This window comes from Temnothorax curvispinosus, unplaced genomic scaffold (genome assembly GCF_003070985.1).
Source record: "Temnothorax curvispinosus isolate PA1 unplaced genomic scaffold, ASM307098v1 QBEX01015975.1, whole genome shotgun sequence".
Classification (NCBI taxonomy): Eukaryota; Metazoa; Arthropoda; class Insecta; order Hymenoptera; family Formicidae; genus Temnothorax; species Temnothorax curvispinosus.
The window spans coordinates 176,636-196,609 of record NW_020225755.1 but is presented as its reverse complement, the minus strand read 5'-3'; the positions used below and the strand labels follow the sequence as shown (position 1 = coordinate 196,609).

The 19,974-nt window shown below is 35.4% G+C and overlaps 1 protein-coding gene across 4 annotated transcripts in view; it reads left to right on the top strand.

Moving 5' to 3' along the window:
- Positions 1-16,671, top strand: part of LOC112466176 (protein numb) — a 52,151-nt gene extending 35,480 nt beyond the window's left edge. For 3 of the 4 annotated variants that reach the window (XM_025034122.1, XM_025034120.1, XM_025034118.1), the window contains 9 exons: positions 10,562-10,726; positions 11,152-11,223; positions 11,622-11,840; positions 12,306-12,492; positions 12,832-13,089; positions 13,277-13,297; positions 13,683-13,862; positions 14,001-14,491; positions 14,951-16,671. In XM_025034122.1, coding sequence (XP_024889890.1) covers positions 10,589-10,726; positions 11,152-11,223; positions 11,622-11,840; positions 12,306-12,492; positions 12,832-13,089; positions 13,277-13,297; positions 13,683-13,862; positions 14,001-14,491; positions 14,951-15,244 — 1,860 coding nt within the window. In that variant the 5' untranslated portion in view covers positions 10,562-10,588 and the 3' untranslated portion in view covers positions 15,245-16,671. The remainder of the gene's footprint in view (positions 1-10,561; positions 10,727-11,151; positions 11,224-11,621; positions 11,841-12,305; positions 12,493-12,831; positions 13,090-13,276; positions 13,298-13,682; positions 13,863-14,000; positions 14,492-14,950) is intronic. The other variant, XM_025034119.1, reaches the window with a different exon arrangement.
- The last annotated feature ends 3,303 nt before the right edge of the window (positions 16,672-19,974 follow it).

Below are 19,974 nucleotides of genomic sequence, written 5' to 3'. Positions count from 1 at the left end.
TAAAGATGCTGTAATAAGCTTTTTTATAGTCTGCAAAATTAATGCAGTGTCATCTGCACTGCAAATCCAAGTATGTTATTTTTACACGCATGACCGTCTAAAAATGACACATTAGACAGAAGCACTTTTTACGTGTTTCTTTATGTATTAAATTATCATTTAACACGTTATTTAATCGTATTAAATTAAATTAAATTAAATTAAAAGTTAATACGTTCAATCATGTTAAATGACGTGATTTAAAACGGCAAGGAACGTGTAAGAAGAGCTTCGGCTAAAATAACACTTGGATTTGGCAGTGTACGAGCTATAAACTACACGAAGTTATCTGACAGTTTAATTACAAAAATACGCAATAATACGTTTAGAAAATTGAAGATTTGAAGAGATGTAAGGCGGCCCGTTTGTTTTAGCTGAACTTCTTGCACAGTTCATCTATTCTCTTTTTCTCTCCAACGTGAAAAGAAAAAGAGGAAAGACGAACCGTGCAAGAAGTTTAGCTAAAACGAACAAGCCTATAAAGCTAGTGCTTGAAGCTCATTTATTTCAAGGAAGAGGACAGTAACACGCAAATTACGGAGATTTCTGGCTAGTCGACTAACCGGCCAGTATAATATGGTATATCGTGATTACATTCGAATCGTGTTTTACGCACAGTCAACACACATATAAATCTAATCGCACGCACGAATCCATACTCGCATGCGTGCACGCCCGCGGTCACGCACACTCGCGGCCCAATCGAATCGAGGGGATCGAACTCAAGGATAACTGGTGCCGCACGCAGCGCTCGCTTCGTGACGATAAAGCGAAAGAGATCCAGAAGTTGCTAAGCCGTTCGAAACTACCGATTACTTATGCATGAATGAGCTTTTCCTCTACGGTCGGGCGCTATAATCTACGGAAGAATTCAATATCTAAAGAGTTTAGGGAAAAAAAATTCAGCACATAATATTTTATGTTTTAATACTCAATATATCTAGTTTTTGTCCACTTCCTTGGCATATATGTAAGCTGAAGTTAATAAATTATTGTGTAATATATGCAGTTTTGCTATTCTGTTTATTGGATGCAAATATAAATGTAAAATTGATTATTTCTGAATTTTTTGTGTAATTTTCGGGTTAAAAAAAAAGAGAAGAGGAGAGAGAGAACTTTATAGTAGACACGGGATCTCAATGTATCTTAAGATATTGTATCATATTTATTAGGCATTTAGATATTTTTTTGAATAATTCTTTGCATTTTTTACATTTTATCTTTATTTTTTCAGTGTTAACTAAAATGCGTTTACCTACTCTCTTTCGCAATCTTTTAATATGTTAATCGATCTGCAGAATATAACACTTAATTATACCTTGATTCAAAGGCAATCGATTGCGCAGGCTAAAAGCCACCCGTCGCATTCCTATACTTGGTGTTTTCATGTTGCACGACGACGACATCACGCTATACGTCGCTTTGCGTGAAAGCCTACTCGTTGCACTCTTCTGCGTACGCGCGTATCCACCTTTGTTACTGTATGCGTAGACACCTGTCGCGGTGAAAGGGCTCAATGCAGATTTATACGAGATGCGTGAACGTGAACTAGGCGTATCCGCAGCGTCTAGTATTTCCACGCAGATTATTCCCCCTGTACTCGCTCGACTATTCTTTCGCACTGGTGCGTTATCCGAGTGAGTGTCTTTATGGAACATGGACCTCGCACTTTCCATGCGCTATCTTTTCTATAAGCTTCCACTTTTCTGACGTTATTTAACATGAGGTATAGTTCCCTTGTGCGAGTTCTTTGTAGTCCTGACTTCAGCTATTCATCACGTCGAACAATGCGGCTCCCATGATCGGAGTACCTTTGGTCGCGTGTAAACTTCAAATGTTTCTCAGCTAAGTTCCATCTGTGCTATTCAAGATTTTTCAGACAATCTCACCGGAAATATATATATAACGTATAATTATGCGCATAGTTAAATCACATTATCATTTTTATTTCGTAAACAAACTAATTTTAGAATATTTTTCATCTTGTTGAGCACGAATTTATGAATACAATGTCTGCAACAAAATCATAAATGAGATAAAATATTAGATTAAAATTTACGATTCTTAGTTTTCGTATTACATTAAGATGTTTTATAATAGCGTGAAATCCTCTGTTACAGCAATATTTTTACTGACATTAATAAAAAAGTATTAAATACAATTTTTACATCTTTTACGTAATTTTGTATCCAAATTCTTATTGCTACGTAAGAATTTTACAAGAAGAGATAAATTTTTATGTATTAAAATTTATGAGACGTGTAGCTAAACTTAATTGCATTATTATTAGCATACTGATGAAAACAATATTTTTATGATTCAAGTTTCTGACCTGGAAAATCTGCTGTAGCGTACAAAATAAAAATTGTAAATTATAAACTCATCTTAGTTATAACTTGCAAAAAGAAAAATAAAATTGCTACATATGAATACTGAAGCAATAAAATAAACTGTGTTTAATAAATTATGTAATCTCAAAAAGTCATTTTAATTCTCATAAACTAGCTTTGAAAAGTTCTACAATTTATTATCAACATTTTTATATTATGTAGTAGGAAAATTACGGTTGAAATTAAATATAAATGTGCAAATTTATATTATATCGACGATATATATTACGGACTAACGAAAAAATCGTAGATATCTCATAGTTTTCATCTCCAACTTTTGTGGTCATCAAACTTTAATTGACCCAATGTATAATGGGATTGGGTAATTATATCAATCGAATCGACTTCGCTAACTTTTTCTGGGTCATGATATCTCCTCGACGGGTCCGAAGATCTTTGGCTTTGAGACGTTTTTAACCCTGTGATTAAAAACAGATGCCAATAGCTTCAACAAGCTGTGCCAAACATTCGCCGAGGCTCTTTTAGATCGCTGTCATTCACAAAATCGTCCTAGTCGTCGTTTGAAATAAATGTTTAGAATATTAAGATAAGAAAAATAACTTTATGTAAAATATTGAAATCGCAGTCGGTTAAATATATTGAATATATGCTTCTTATAATATATACTTCTTCCTTCAATAGAATAAAAATACATTGTAAAATTATAACGGATAAGCAGATTTCACATACATATACTCATACTGACATTGAAAAGAACTTGTATGGAAAAAGTGCATGATCATAGCGCACGTGCCATAGTGCGCACGTATTCTTTCACATATTACACTCTCGACAGAAACAGGCCACGGTTCTGGTTTCGTTTATCGGATCTCTGCGAAGTATTCTAGCTCTGATGATATATTGCAGACGTTGCACATGATATGTCACAAAGTTAATCAAGCAAAATTCTGTAATGTACATTGGAATATATATTATTCTTATGTTTGCGCTATTACTATATAATGATAAAATAAATTTTTAAAAAAATTTATTTATATAATAATATTTTAAAAGTTTTTAAAAAAATGTGATGAGTAAAGCTTCAAAACTGTAGGTAGGCTTCTATGGTGTAGAATAGGAAATTACTATGCGAGATTTGTACGAGTTGAGTTATCTACATATGTTTTACCATGCGCACGCTACTTGCACACATGATATGCATGCATTCTTTACCACCATCTTTCCTTTCACGCCTCAAGGTTCTGGCTGCCGATTATCATACATGAGACACTTTCCGAGAAAATCTTCATCAACTATCCTGCATGCATGCGAAATACGTAGTAAGGGCCAAAAGTTTTCGGCCCAAGCATATATAGAAAAGGTGATAAAATATAAAATGAAACAACCATTTTAATTTTTTAAAATAATCAATCTTTATTTCAATATACATATTTCTTAAAATAATAAATAATTTTTTTTATATCACTAAAAAATATTCTGAATTTTTGTCTTTAAAATGGTTTAAGGATTACGAAAATTATTTCTTCATTACTAAATTTTTTTCACGCATATTGAATCTTAATTTTAAAAATATTAAAATTTGATTTACGTGGAAAACATTATCGGCGATGAAGAAATAATCTGTTGAACAGGATTAAATCATTTTAAGGCTAAAAAATCAGAATATTTCCGTAGTGGTATAAAAATGTTAATTTGCCGTTTTAAAATATGTATTGAGATGAAGGGTAATTATACTGAAAAAAGTTGTTTCATTTTATCATCATTTTTATATCCTTGGCCGGGAAACTTTTGAACTTTACTATGTATATCTTGCGTGTTTCTACCAAAAAAAATTCTCTTCTAATTTCTCTGTACTCTACAATACAGACGTACTCTACTCTTCTGTATGGACCAAAAAATTTGTGATTTAATCGGCAAGAGAATTTATTTGTAAAAAAATAAATGTAGAAAGTGAGATAAAAAATTTCTTTTCATGAGTACATATCAAAATAAAGGCTCCGTTTTAATATATATATATCCGTTTTTGTTCTGCCATTTTTAAAAATAGTACGTCATAGACAACCTTCTATTAAAAGCGGTCCGTGTCAGTATGTTAGACGATATAATCAATAACGTCGTATAGTTGTAAATTATACCTACGCTTTCCTGTTTTAACCCTCTTTTTCTCTCTTTCCTGTTTTAATAATTTATCCTTGAGTCATGCCATATATAACATAAATATAAATAATTCTTCTTCCAATTTTTCAGTTATTTTGCTTGTGTTTTATTTTTTGCGTGTAAAATATTAACTTAGATGAATCTCAGTAGCAAAAGCTTGATACAGATAAAGCTATAGGTAATGTTTTATCAAAAAGAAAGGTGGATATAATGTTATAGACTTTATGGATCTTTCGAATTGTCATACCATTAGTCATCATTCTTACTTATTCACACGACATTCGAACGAAAAGAAAGCTGCTCGACTCTCACTAAAATATAAGGAAAATATATCATAGAAGCCAAGATGATGATTCACTCCGTTCCTTATATTCTTATTTATGTGTCATGCATTTCCACGAAGAACATTATCTATATGCATACATATTATCTGATAATATGAAGGTCATCTGTTAATTTACTGTAATTTTATCAATTAACTAATTTCATATAATTTATATTTATCATAAACAAAATTGTATATAAAATGATTGAAAGAGTAAAATAATGAAATAAAAATATTACGTAATAAAAGGTTAACAGCAAACATATAACGTTTTCATAATATGTATTATGTATTACGTTTTGATATTTGAGAAATGTTATAATACTCGCAGTAATGTATACTAATAACTTTTGTGCAATGGAAGAAAATAATTATTCTATTTTTTTTGTAAATTGTTTTATGTGAACCCGGAAAGGAACATTTTATTTAAAAAATAAAAGTTATTTTAATATTCTACTTAATTGTTAAATTAAATTATTTTGGATTGTTTTGTTATCACATACCTATATTAATTTTGAAATCAGTTATTCTAGTATATAGCTAATATGCGAAACCGAATATATGCATTAACCACGATATTGATTTCCCCGACATCATTATTTAAACCGATTTCATGTACACCAATCAGGAACCGATTGTTTCGATTGTAACGATTACGTGTATCACATTCAATTATAGCGAATTTACGTATCGATTTTGGAATTGAACATTGTTTCACACAGTCCTAGTTTGCACATGATGATACCTGACCACTATGTTCGCGCGGAATATTTATAATCTCTCCCCAACCGTGTGGGATATATCCACGTGCAGTAAAAAGGAGCACGATCAATAGATTTATAATGTTATCCATGTAAGTACATCACGTAGAAGGCGAATACCTTTACGTGATGCCTTTACTTTTAACATCGCAGCATTAGTGAGCAAATTTATTGAACGGTACACACATTTGCATTGCATGCATCGTAATTATGCTTTTGGGTAGAAAATGAATAATTTATTTATAACTTTAGCATTATTTAGTAATTAATTTATACCATGTATGTTATTGTGTGCTACAAATGTAGGTATATTATATTGTTTGTGAGTAACATGATATTGTTCGGTGTCATAAATAAATTATGATATAGTAATAGGATTCTATAATGTTTAAATTGTAACACGAAAATGATATAAATATCGTGTGTAAATTTAACTTCAAACAAAACTAAGCAGAATAAGAAAATGATTATTATCTATTTGAGGAAAATAATATACTATTCACTCTCGACAATTCTATATATATTTATAAATATACATGCCATCGGACTCTTAAAAAGTTGTAGAAAAAAGCTGCATTAATTCATCTTTTTCACTTTTGTAATATAGATTTATTTAAATATAAGTTTAAATTTTAAATACATTTTTTATTTTGTTAATAGTACTTACTAATCTATTATATCCAGTTTATAATTATTGGGGCATAAATCCCGCAAATTGTTAAATTGCCATGTCGCAATCATCGAGGCAACAAATCATGGTAGAAACGCCACGTTCCCTATCATGCCAATTAAAAAGCAGTTTATATATATGTGCATTCAAATGCGTCGCCGCAGTTAAATTAAATCTCTGCAAATCGTTACAACGCCGCAGACTAATTTGGTCGATTAAAGCCGTTTAGTACGGCGCTGGACGGTGATATTATTTGATCGACATGATCGTATCTCTCGTCGTCACTCGCTTGATAAAGACGCGATAGACGACTCTCGCATGACAGATGACGTTGGAGCGATGAATAAAACGGCACAGTGTGCGGAGCATGTAACCGTTTTACTGTAGCGCATCGGTAAGCCTATTACCGTACTAAGTAAACAGTGTCACTAAACCGATTGCATTGAGAGCGTTTACTTTCGCACGTTTTAGCCATTAGTCGTTTATCGTGCGCGATATGCGACGGCCGCGTGGTATATCGCTCCGTCGCATGGGGGTTCGAGTATTTTCATTGGACAATATTATTCTAATCGAGTACAGGATCCCAGATGCGATCGCTTCCACGGAGAAGTGTCATCTCGAAAAAAAAAGAACCTGGGATGCCAGCTACTCGTGCGTGATAATGCCGGTCTGCTCCCTCGATGGTCTTTCACGGCAGACACGTGACACGCAATCTAAATCCTACCAATGCTTTTGATAGACTGCGCTTTATCGTACCTTCATTAGTCTCTCTTGATGCGATAGTGCTCTTGATTTAATAACCGTGATGATAGTAGCTTTATTACGAATCATTATTTCGTTAATATTATTATTTAAGTTTTTAACAATTATTCCATGCACACAATTTGCATTAAAATATTGAAACAATGTTACTTTAATGTAGGATATATATGAAATATTTTGAAATATATGTTATACATTATTCTATGATAATCTATATTTATCATCCAATTTAAAAAGTTTTTATTGTGCATTAAATTTTTTAATAAAAAGAAATTATCTTTATTATAATAATACCATCAGAAGATATTTTGCATCAAATAAGTTGACATGACTAGATTTTTTTTCGATATACGAAATTTTACTTTATAAATTCAAAATTTATATAAAGATATTTACAGATTTCTCTTCCTTCTGATCGAATTCGTTCCAATTACTTTGTCTCACATTCAGTCCTCCTCATTTCTGTTTCGATTGATGGAGGCTTACACGATTGCGATATGCAGTCGCCGAGGTGAAAGTGACTTTTACGAGCAAATCATACCCTTTATAGAAGATGTCTTGCGTATGTCTGGCCTCGATCCTAAAATAATAGTTATTACCACGTCTTATTGCATGTCGAATTACCATTGTAATTTCTTTCGTCTAAGTGTACTAAATCGGTAATCACCTGCGTTTTTTGTATAATAGGTAAAATGTAACTTTAAACTTTTTCACTTAAAAATCACAATTCAACAATTCACACGTTGTACAAATAAAACATACTCTGTTCCCAAATTAGAGATTTAAATGGAACGAATCCAAAATGTGTTTCCTTTAATAACTGACTTCCCATGTCATATCCAGAAGAAGTTATTTATGGGGATGTGATCGTAGGGGACGTATTTAGATCTTCTCGCCGATATTTATTATCTGGAGCGCCGCGCGTATAAAGTTAGGTCAACGTGCTCTCATATTTTTTAAAGGTGAGATAAGAACAGCGAATCTGTCATCGAAGTTACACGTAAAACTTCAGAAACTTTCGAAAAATTTATTACTTATATATAACTTGAAATAATAAATTCAATACACGCGAGATTCGCATAATATATTCTATAACGATTCGCTATTAGAATAACGACGTTAAGTTTATTTGCTTAAGCGCTTCTTGATTCTCTGCGAGTGTATTCAGATGGGATCATAACGCGATAAATTCGCGGAAATTAATGTGTGTCTATACATATGTGCGCTTGTATTATACATATACGTGAGTTTGTTACTCGTTTAGTATCGCGCTTTCGAATTATCAGCTTGGTTCACAAACTAACTCGATAAAGTCCTAATTACGTTCCACCGTAACGAGTAGTACACAACTGCACTGGATGAATATCTGGACATCTATCGCGAACTCAGAACACATGTGCATGTCGTTTGATGTATGATGTCATTCATGGAATCCTATCTGTATGACCAGTTGCGCGAAACAAGTGCGAGTGATACCGCAAATACGCGCGCTTGAGAATTTCGTGTTGACACATTTTCTCTCGGTTTTAATTTCTTTGATAAGTTTGGAGATTTATTGACACTATTGATTCTTATTGACGTACCTACTTTATAAAATAGTGCTCCCAGTATTATATTTACTTAATATTTAAAATGCAAGAGTTTCAGAATTCTAAAAAGAAATAGATATTTAAATCCTAATTAATCTAAAGATTTTGATATCTATCTAGTTTAAGAATTTATAAAAAGATTTAATATTAAAATTAAATAATTGTGAGAAATGAAAACCTCCAATTCAGTCGTTGCTAAAGAAAATTTGTTTCAAAGTTTCTAATAGTATAGGTATGTTGTTAAAGGAAAATGAATATATTAGTATTAATATATTCTGTATGCTGCACGAAATATTGTTACGTGATGCGTCAAAAGCTTCCACAAACAGATAATCAAGCTAATCGTTAATCAATGTCAGTCTACGAATTCTGTAGAACAGAAACTCGCGGAAATGCATGCGTTACACAAGTTAATGCGACAGCTACAATACAGCTACAAATTTGCCGAAGTATGTACTCGGTGTGTTTTCGCAGAATAAAACAGCGAAAAAGAGATATCAAATTGTGATAACGTGCGTCTATCACTTGATAGTTCATTAAGTTTCTATTAGAAAATTTGGAAGATGAATATTATACTGTATAGTATATTAATGTAATCTGTATACAAATTTTTAATTATTTAAACCGTATTTTTGACTAATATGCAAATCCGGAAGTCACGATATATCTGCAGGTCAAGTGACATAACATCGATTAATTAACCTTGCAAAGTCAGATAACGAAACGGAGAGCAGGGACAGAGGGAGATGTCGATGACGAAGGGGGGGGGGGGGAAACGTAAAGCATGAGCGAGAAAGGTTTTCTTAACGTGTCTCCGTTCTCAATCCGTCGACTAACTGTTAGGGGTGCCGCCAATTCGAAGGGTAGATCCGCGGTCGGTATTAGGGGAGACCCGATATAAAGGAGGGTTCTGATATAAAGGATTCTTTGGGAACGGGTCTCAAGATTCGATCACAGGGCTTTGTCAGAGTTGGCGATTCGGCGCAACGGCTGCCAGACAGTGGCCGCTTTGGACATTTTCTCAAGCTCCGTTCCATAACGATCCATCAGGAGGATCCTTTGGACGCGTCCTTTGAGAATACGCTCGTGGCTTTGTCTTGACTCATTGTCAGTCAAGCTGACTGATTACGTTGTCGATGTTGAACTTTATCAGATAATAATTGCGACTGACAGAGAGATGTCTTTCCTTATGGACGTCGTGTTTGTTGCCCCGATCCCATTTCGAGATTTCCCTACTGACTTGACTTCTGTTAATCACCTGCAATTTTGAAAATGCACGCGCAAATAATACGCAATCTCACCAACATTATTAATCTGTGCCTAAATTAATTTCTTTAAATTGCCTCTGAATAATATATTACTTTACTTTTTTTAAAAGCAATTTTTAATAATTATATTTATCACCCAAATTTAAACTCATTATGATTTAAACAAATATCAAGAGAATTCGAAAAATGTTTCGTCGATTTCTTTGATAAACAATTATATATTAATATTTATAAATTTAAATTATATATATTTTAATTTTCAATATATTTTTTAATATTTGTTTGCACGAAGATAATAACGAGTTGTTAGATTCTATAATTATACATTCTCTACTTGTTATTGTTAGTTTTTCTTGTTGTTTTTTATTTTTATAATTAATGAGGTATTAAAATATTATATTGGAACAGTAATATTTTTCTTACGTCTCTCTATAATATCTCAAAATTAGATGATTTATGCGATTGAAACTTGCAATTTTTATTTTCCATCTTATTAAAGTTAACGTTAGGCAACCCTACGTTTATCTGTCATGGGCAGTTGACCCTTTATCACACTCGAGGGAGAGTCCTTCGTTAATGCCGTTTGAACTATTGCCCAAATTGTAGGGAATAAATCGTGATTTTTATCGTGATTTACAGAAGCGCGAGAGGTCGCCGGGAAAGAGAATGGATCGGCTTCGACGAAGCTTCCGGGACAGCTTCCGCCGGCGGAAAGACCCTCATGTGCCCGAATCTAGCAAGCCTCACCAGTGGCAAGCGGATGAAAGTGCAGTGCGTTCAGCTACATGCGCTTTTCACGTTAAGGTAAGCAAAAAAATTAGTAATATAAGTATACATATATAAACTGATCATCTCAAACTAAATGTATCAAAATTATTAATTTATTTAAATAAAAAATTTACGATAAATTAAGAACCAATTGGAGGGCGTTATTTAGTCAATGTTTTATGGTTGATATTATTTTAATTATTTCATATTATTTCTCACTTTTCAGTGCCATAAATCATTGATGAAAATTATTTGTTTGCGTAAAATAATTTATATTGCTTGAAATAATCGATTTGTTTTGTTGATTCGATGCTAAGAATGTATAAGTTTAAAGTAATATTTTTATAGTTTATACTAATTTTGTACATTAATGTTATAAATATTAATTCTCTCATGCAAAGACCTCACAAACGGCTATTTTAATTTTTAATAGATGAATAATTTAACTGATCTTTTGATAGTACCTGGGATGTGTGGAGGTCTTCGAATCGAGGGGTATGCAAGTTTGCGAAGAGGCCCTCAAAGTTCTTCGAGTAAGTACTTTATTATATGAAATATTTGTTGAAATTAATGCGACTAATTTTTTGCGGATTGGTTCAAAGCATTAATTTTTATAATTAACTATCTGTTTCTCGCGCATGGTTATACATTCTATTTATCTAGTTTATTTTTTATGCATATATAAGGATAAATAATTCGAGAAGTAACTGAACTACTTTTTCACGAGGTGAAATATTCAAGAAGCTCCGTAGAAAGTTTTGTAAGTCTTTTGCGAAAGGCGTACCACATTCTCCGAGTCTTTCGCCTCGACTATATTTAGCACGGTTCATATATAGAGTTGACATTGACACCAAAGCGATCTGAAAATAAATTGATGTAAAGGTCAGAGGGCAACTCGGACAGCCGAGTTAATTCGTGACTGAATTTTCAGAACTCAAGACGAAGACCGGTGCGGGCGATACTTCATGTATCCGGCGACGGATTGCGTGTCGTCGAGGACGAAACGAAAGGGTTAATTGTCGATCAGACAATTGAGAAGGTGTCGTTCTGCGCGCCGGACAGAAATCACGAGAAGGGATTCAGTTACATTTGCAGGGACGGCACGACGAGGCGGTGGATGTGCCACGGATTTTTAGCATTAAAAGAATCAGTAAGTCAGAAGCCTTTTCAGCCTTTTTGAATAGAAAGTTATCCCCGGTATACAAGGGGTGCTTTACTCTGTCGGTAAGGGGTGAGTTTATTGAAGCATTGGAATTGCAAATGTACGCAGCATCTGATGGTACGGCGCGGCAGTGATGACATAAGAACTCAATATTGTAAAAGCTAAATATGAGATGCGTATTTTAATTTTAATGCATTTCTATTTACCAACGGATCTATTAAGAATATGAGAATTATTATGATATTCCGTGTAATAAGAAATCTCTGTAAAAATTATAAAGTGTCCTATATGTTGTTATATATAATCTATTGAGATTTGCATATATCTACCTGTTTACAGTGTAACGTGCATATTTTTAGTCTTGTTGCTTAAAAATATAAATAACATATTAGTTTTTAAAAGACTCACATGAGTAATATAAGGGCATGTTCTTAACGGATTAATTTTTTAAAGGGAGAGAGATTGAGTCACGCAGTGGGCTGCGCTTTCGCCGCATGCCTGGAGAGGAAGCAACGACGGGACAAAGAATGCGGAGTTACGATGACTTTCGATTCCAAGACTTCCATCTTCACGAGAAGCGGCAGCTTTAGGCAACCGAATCTCGCGGAGCGGTTACAAGAAGCGCGCGATCGTGCAGCAGGTGGGTTGCGCATATTATTATTAACAAATATCCATTTTCATTATTATAATCTACTATTTATCGACACACGATTTAATAAGTGGAGAATTTATGGAAAGCTAAATATCATTTCTAGAAAGTTTTGTTATAAAATTGTGAACCTACCTAGGACGTGTGTATATAGTTATAAGATTAAATTTGTAAATTTGTAAATACATAATAATTATAACTGAGCATACAAGAATTCAACTAACATTTCGAGTGTTTTGTCTATCTCTTTGCAATGGATGAAAATACTGCTTACTAGTAATATCTAATTACACAGGTTTTACTGTACTGTACGAAATATTTATTTTTCAGAAATTCCTCCGGTTAGGCAAGTGTACAATCCCTTTGCGATTGAAAGGCCACACGCTACTTTATCTATGCTGGAGCGGCAAGGTTCCTTCCGTGGTTTCTCGCAGCTAAGTCAAGCATCCCCATTTAAAAGGCAGCTCAGTCTACGAGTCAACGATCTTCCTAGTACCCTCGAACGCACACGTAGTCACAGTCTCGAGCCAACGGATCTGGCGCGAATGCCTTCAGCTCATTCGCACATTGTACCTTCGAAGCCCCCAGGTGAGCGCCCACGGCCCCGAAATATAATTTTCATTTTATTTACAATCTTATTAAATTAACTATTAACAAGTGAGAGAATGAAAGTTACAACATATGATACTCACAAGTACATACGCTGTGATTATATGGTATTAGTTGAAATCGATCTGATTATTAAATAACAATATACTTCTTTGTCTCACAACAGAATTCGAAGGATATGACGAAGGTCATTACTCCTTATTCTGTTAATCCTCACTGTTGCTTGCTCTTCGATGTACCCTTAAACAATGCTCGTTTTCCATACACACGGTTCTCCGTATGATTAAGTTAACAGTCATAAGCCGGTACCACGACACTGCGAGCGTGTAGCTAGAACCTTCGTAATTTTAATCCGCCCTCGTGTATTTGTTTGTGCTTGAAGAAATATTCAACTTACACCGTGTATTCATCGTTCTATATACTCTCACTTTATACTATCATATCACCTCGACATCTATTTAGGCGTCCTGGAGCATGCCTCTTGTAGAATGCGTTCTAGCACCTACATGTCGTAAAAAATTTCAGTTGCCCTAAATATATTGTTAAACGTGATATCTTCTGTTTCTTCGCAGTGAGTCCAATACCAGAAATATTTCCCGGTGATCATGACAGCGTCTCCGCGATGTGTCAGCAGCTTTCTCAAGGGCTTTCTCTGCTCTCGAGCAGCGACGACTTTGGACCAATACCGTCGTCCCAGCCTGCCACCAGCTCCGTCGTCAAACAGCTTTTCACTAGTGCTAACTCTCCTCCAGGTACTTTTCGAAAAAACTGTAGAAGTTACTCATTTTATTCTCTGCAGCATCATAATATCAATAATAATATGATGACGCGTTAAAAAAATTTATATACGCGTCATAAATTTCACAAATCAACTTATTATGTTCTTTCAGTAACGAGTAGCAACTCGTCGGACGAGATGAAACTGCAGAACGGTCCCAATATCAATAACAACGACAACAACGACAAGAACGAAGAGCTCAGTAATCTGAATCATGTCGGGCCCAGTTGGCAAGAGTCCGCATCCCCCGTTCTCGCGTCGAATCATAGGCTCACGCCTCTTCTTAAGGCGAGCAACTTGAGTCCCGTTCTTCCAAGGACGAACGCGCCCACTCCGGTCGTTATGAGCACCCCAGCACCTGTTTCTTCTAGTGTAGGTGCCTTCGGCACACCACCGTCGGCAGCAAGTCCGGCTTTCAGCACGGCTTCTACGTCCTCTTTAGGAAATACGTCGACCGTAAACAGGTCGCCGATCCCAATAAATTCCGTGATAACTTCAAAAACAAGTTCCCCTAGTACCAGCGTAGCGTCCGTTTCCCCGGCGGTACCAATTTCGACTGACGTCGCTCAAGTCTCATCGGCAAAGGGAATCCCGACGGCTTTAGTAAGTTAAATCTCACCATAGTACATAATAAGTAACTTAATTTTAATAAATTTTTTAGTTTTATTAAAGTTATATTAACAAAATTAAATAGGAATCAAATGCGCTACTTTAATATATCACTTTTTATATTGTATTTTTCTGAATTATTTGTCAATCAATATTTTGTTTTTAAATTTCTTATTAAAATTATTTAAAATTTGAGCAATTTTTACACAAATCTTTCGAACGAAAAAATCTTGTTGAAATATAATATATTTCTATAATCTTTGAGAACACATTCATGCTTTGGAAATGTTTTTAATTTATGCGACAAGTATTTAATTCATTCCACTTTCATCTTTTTCATTGCTTCTCATTCTATTTTTCACTGTCGATACAAAAATCAGTTTCTTGCTGCTCATAACATAAATTCCGACGTTAATTCGAGATAATCCTTTCACGAGTTTCTCCATCCAACAGGTGCAACCACTTTCCACGGCAGCTGGTTTGCCAAAACCAGAACAATGGTTGGGTAGCATAACCAGTGCTGTGCCGTCGTCGCAGCAAGTAACCGTTAGTCCTCGGCGAGCGCCTTTTCTTCATACAAGAGCGCATTCGCTCGGCTCGGCTGCGATGAGCCTGACTTCCAGAGGACCTTCTGATCCCTTCGACGTCGAATGGGCGGAAATCGCTTCCAGAAATATGCAGCAGTCGACCACGACGAACCCCTTCATTATGCCGAACGCGACCCAGCCGTTCCAAGTGCAGTTGTAGCGTCAGGAGTTTATCAACAACGTCGCCAAGTATTTCCACTCGAGCACATAGCGGCTACATAGCGCCCGCCCACGCTCCGACATTGCACACGATCGAAAGTATTACACGTGAGCCGCGTGTCCTCGATCCGATCGCAAACACCGTCGAGTTTCCGGATGGATAGTAATGGTATACGACGTACCATCAAAAAGTTCCCGAACTGATGCTGCGAGACGGGAATCAGCGGTAGTAGGGATGCGCCGTTATGTGGAGACCGCGGGTCTCATGAATCAGAATGCTAATGATATGATGCTACAATTATTGAACATTATATTATTCACGTTTTTGTTTGGCAATTCAAATGCTTGTCTACAATTGTGATATAAATGGAAAATTAAAGCAAATTTGTGCGAAGCGAAAATTTCTGAAAATTACCAAGTGCTTCTACAAGTCTTTGGAGCAAGACATTAGGGAAAATATAGATTTATGATTGACATAAATGTTTTAAATGAATCGAGAACAATGAACAATTGGAATGTTTAATACAAAAACAACTCCTGAAAATGTTCAAGAAATCAAAGTCAAACAATCATTTTTCTGCGATCTTTACGAAAGAATTGATCGTTTTAATAATCGACCCCCAATGATTTAATGAAATATTTGGTATTACTTTGGAAGTATTATTTTATAAAATTTGATCTATGAGCCTTTGTTCTAATTTTATACCATTACAGTCGCAAATGGCCACCTAGATTGTCGAATAAAATCGCAAGTAGTACTATATTCAATAATTGCAGTACTATGCCACTTCGCATACTGAGTCTTAAAACTTGCGATCTCTATTTTATGACGTCTTTACCCCGCCTCTGTACTATCGCTAATTTTTACTTTGCAGCATCAGTTTGGAAACTTTTTGATCGCATCTCGTAAGTTTACTACGAGATCCTTCGAGAAGCTGAATCGAAAAAGCGCGATGATTCTTGTCGAATCGGCGCTTAGTAGCAACGACGGTAGCAGCGAACTGAACCAGCACAAAAATATATCAGCGTAAAATATACTTAATAGATAGATAAGTATATACGCGCACAGCCTTAACGACCTCAGTAAAAGTAAAAGTAAAACACGCATATATGCATAAGCAGATGTTCGGGTGACGTGACGGGAGGGGACACAAAGTTTCGCGCACCAATAATAACAGGCTACATCTCGTCAGCCGATTAAGTAGAAGCAATAGATGTCGCGAAATTACGCGTATAAGCGGAGTTCCCGACGGATACGGATAATATCTTACACTTAAATGTCTATCACGCGATATCGTAATTGGATATCCTAATTATCTTGAGTAGAGTTAGGCTCGAACCGAGCGAGTATCGTCGTTCTGCATGAAAAACGAAATTGTACGCACTCAAGATTACGCTGCACCCTTACTGTTATTTTTTTCAAAAAAAGAAAAGAAGAATATATATAGATATATAGGGTAGTTGCCACTTCGTGGTCGTTATCGTGACCTGAATCACGAAGTGAGGTGACCGTACCTTCCACAGGAAGGGGACTTGCATTTCCGGCAAGCCTGTCCGGCTCAGACAAGCATAGACACACGTACATAGGTAGACACACGTTCTACCGAAACGTAGACGTGATTACGCAGAAGGGGAGGCTAACATCCGCGGGAGACTGTGATATTGACGTGAAGTGGCCAGTACTTAAGCGAACAGGGTCGATCGGATTACGAAGTTATCGTGAGGAACTTGCTCAAGAGGTCATCGCGACGCGTGGTAGCACAGAATGAGTGATCGTGAGTTTCGGGTACCACAGACTCTATCGTCTCGTAGCCGGCAAATAAGATACCCCATAAATTATTTAAGATTAGCGGTTAAAGACTAGCGGAGATATGTCTTACACTATCGTTGTCTATTATACATACGATCGTGTCGCATTTATTATGAGGACCGAGGAACGGGATGACAAAGCGCGTAGAAATTCCCTCGCACAAGGATAACGCTCGCGGAATAATCTTTCTCGGAGAGTCTAGACGGTGCTTCCGCTCTTGTAATAATAGTTGCGAAAATCGCTTGTCGGGCCGATCCTCGAGTGTGAGTGCATATCCACAATCAGATCGCGCTCAGCTATGTTACGATCGCAGCGAGCCAAGGAGTTTCCTCAGTCTCATATAGTAATTGATAGTATCCCGTGAGATATCAGTATTGCGCCTCGCAGCAGCTTTCTGTCTTTCAAGTTAACCGCTGCACTTTCGGTTTTTCGAAACGGATCGAGGGTAAACGTCGAGGAAGGCCAAGGGAGATTTTACAAGAGAGATCACTGAGGCGTGTGTGTATGTGCATTGTATATAGATTAGTTATTTAAAACGTAACGTGACAGTATAAGAGAGTGTGGAGAAATTGCAAAGATTGCGTGTATCATTCATTTTAAGCCGACGACTCAGCAATGAGGCGAGAGAAATTCTTCCTGAAGTTCAATCGAAGTGAATAATTGAATTATAACTATGATAGTATTTTATAATTTTATAAACGACACGTGGGAGACGATGATGATACGATTCTGTATCATATAAGAGAGATCTGTAGCTTATTTGTAAATTATAACATTACAAACTGTAAATTATAAATTATAAGTTATGTAAATTATATGTTTGGTGATGGTCCTGATTCTCGTATTATTTTTAAGAGCAATAATTGATTGTCACACGCGCAGTAATTCTAATAAATTAATACGTAAATACATGTAAATATCTCCGCAATACTACAAATTTATTTAAGCACCATTTTGGTCGCGCGATTTTGTTAACGACGTTAAATCAAACGTAATTTATTTAATCGCGCTAAATGTTGTGAGGCATACATCAATATTTTTCCATACATAGAGTTAAAGTATTATTGCTTCGATTGTAATAGATTAAATCGGATAATCGATTAAAAGAGATTATCATTGGCAATTGTGAAACGAACAATATCCGCGATAGAAAAGTCGCCATTGCGAGTTGCTCGGCGAAAATGGACTTGGTTTTTCGAGCCACCTTCCGTCCGTCCCGAAAATCAAAAGGTAACAAGGAGGAACAAAGTTAAGCGAAGGAAGTTAAATAACGAATAATTGTAAAGCAGCACAGGGAGCGATCGCTTAGGTACTTATTGTGGTACTTATGAAAATGTCGTTTAATCAATGTACTTAAATATTAACACACGTAGATCGTTGTTAGCGAGATCGTTGCTAATCGACGCACACTGTCGATATCTTCTTCTTTATTCGTCTTTGTAAACTTTTATCGTTTTTATTTTCTTCGGACTGACATTTATTCTTCCGTTTCTTCACTTAAGTCCCGTGCATTTCCCGCGGAAGTGTGTGAGAAGGAAACGTGTACATAACGCAGCATAATGATTCGTTATAACATTATCATGTTTACGTACTTATTGTTTTCCTTTTACGTTTCTTAGTCGATGTACGCTAACTTACCCTGGTTCATTTGACTAGGATCGAGGAGGAGCGATAGAGCGGCGTCTTGGCTAATCTCAACATGACGTCTGTAATTTATTCGGATGCTAAATCCATTTTTTTTTGTAACTTTTTAATCGGTACGATCAACGGGTGTCGTTCTGTTAGACGTCTTTTTCTTCCCGCTCCCGCGGGGATATCAGCGGGGATTAGCCAAGATGCGTTCCGGTGTCTCGTTTGACTGAAGCAGACGAGTGCATTTAGAGAAGCGGATAACAGTGGCATACACACACATATACATAAACATAAACATATACACGTATTTAGAAAGAGAGACGCCGGGACAGGGATATAGGCGAATAGGATGCACCGCGTGCCAAATTCAAAAGTGCAACCGCGTTGCCTGCCAGTTGGATAGGTACATCGCGCACGCTTACGTGGTTGTGTTGTACATAGTATCGCCGGTCGATTCCTGGATCACATGCGACTTAATGCGTGTATATTTCGTAAAGGTATCCTTGTTCATTTTACATTGTATCTGCCACTGTAAAAATACGGTTTATTATAATATCTGTTGTGATTATGAACATGCCTTTTGTTTCTTTTTTTTTCACAAAATGCGCACTTTTCCAACGAGAGATGGCAGCCCCTTTCTCTCTCTCTCTTTTTCCATTTCCTCAATATACAATATTCATCTTTATATTGATCACACAAAATAGAAAAGAGGTATATATATATCTCTTTTCTTTGTAATTATGCGAGTATTAATATTTCTTTAATGTTTCATGTTCAAGATATTTTTATTTCAAGATATTTTCTTGACGCTGTTTACTAAAACATTGAAATTGAAAAATTGTAAAATACACTTCGTTATTCGTAATTGATAATTACTATTATTATTACTAATAGCAGCATTTAACTATAATACAGTAAATTACAAAGAACCAAACCAATAGTCTACATATTTTAAGTATAGTTTTTAATAGACAATTATGTAAATCACTGTATAACAGCATTTTCTATGTTCAAAGAATTTTTTTTTATGCTAATATACAAAATAAATTATTCAGATATTAATTAATCGCAGTATGCAATATTTCGCCAAATTCACGGTAATGCAAGGGCACAAGCTGTAACATAAACTGACATTGACATTTGATATTTGTTCAATCAAAATTAATATTTGTTCTCGAAAAATTACATAATTGGAATGTAGAAGAGTATCATTACGAATAAAACTATAACATGTCGAGTCTTGAGGAGGCTTTCGCAAAATTTCCACCCAGTATTCCTTCGCGATGTTC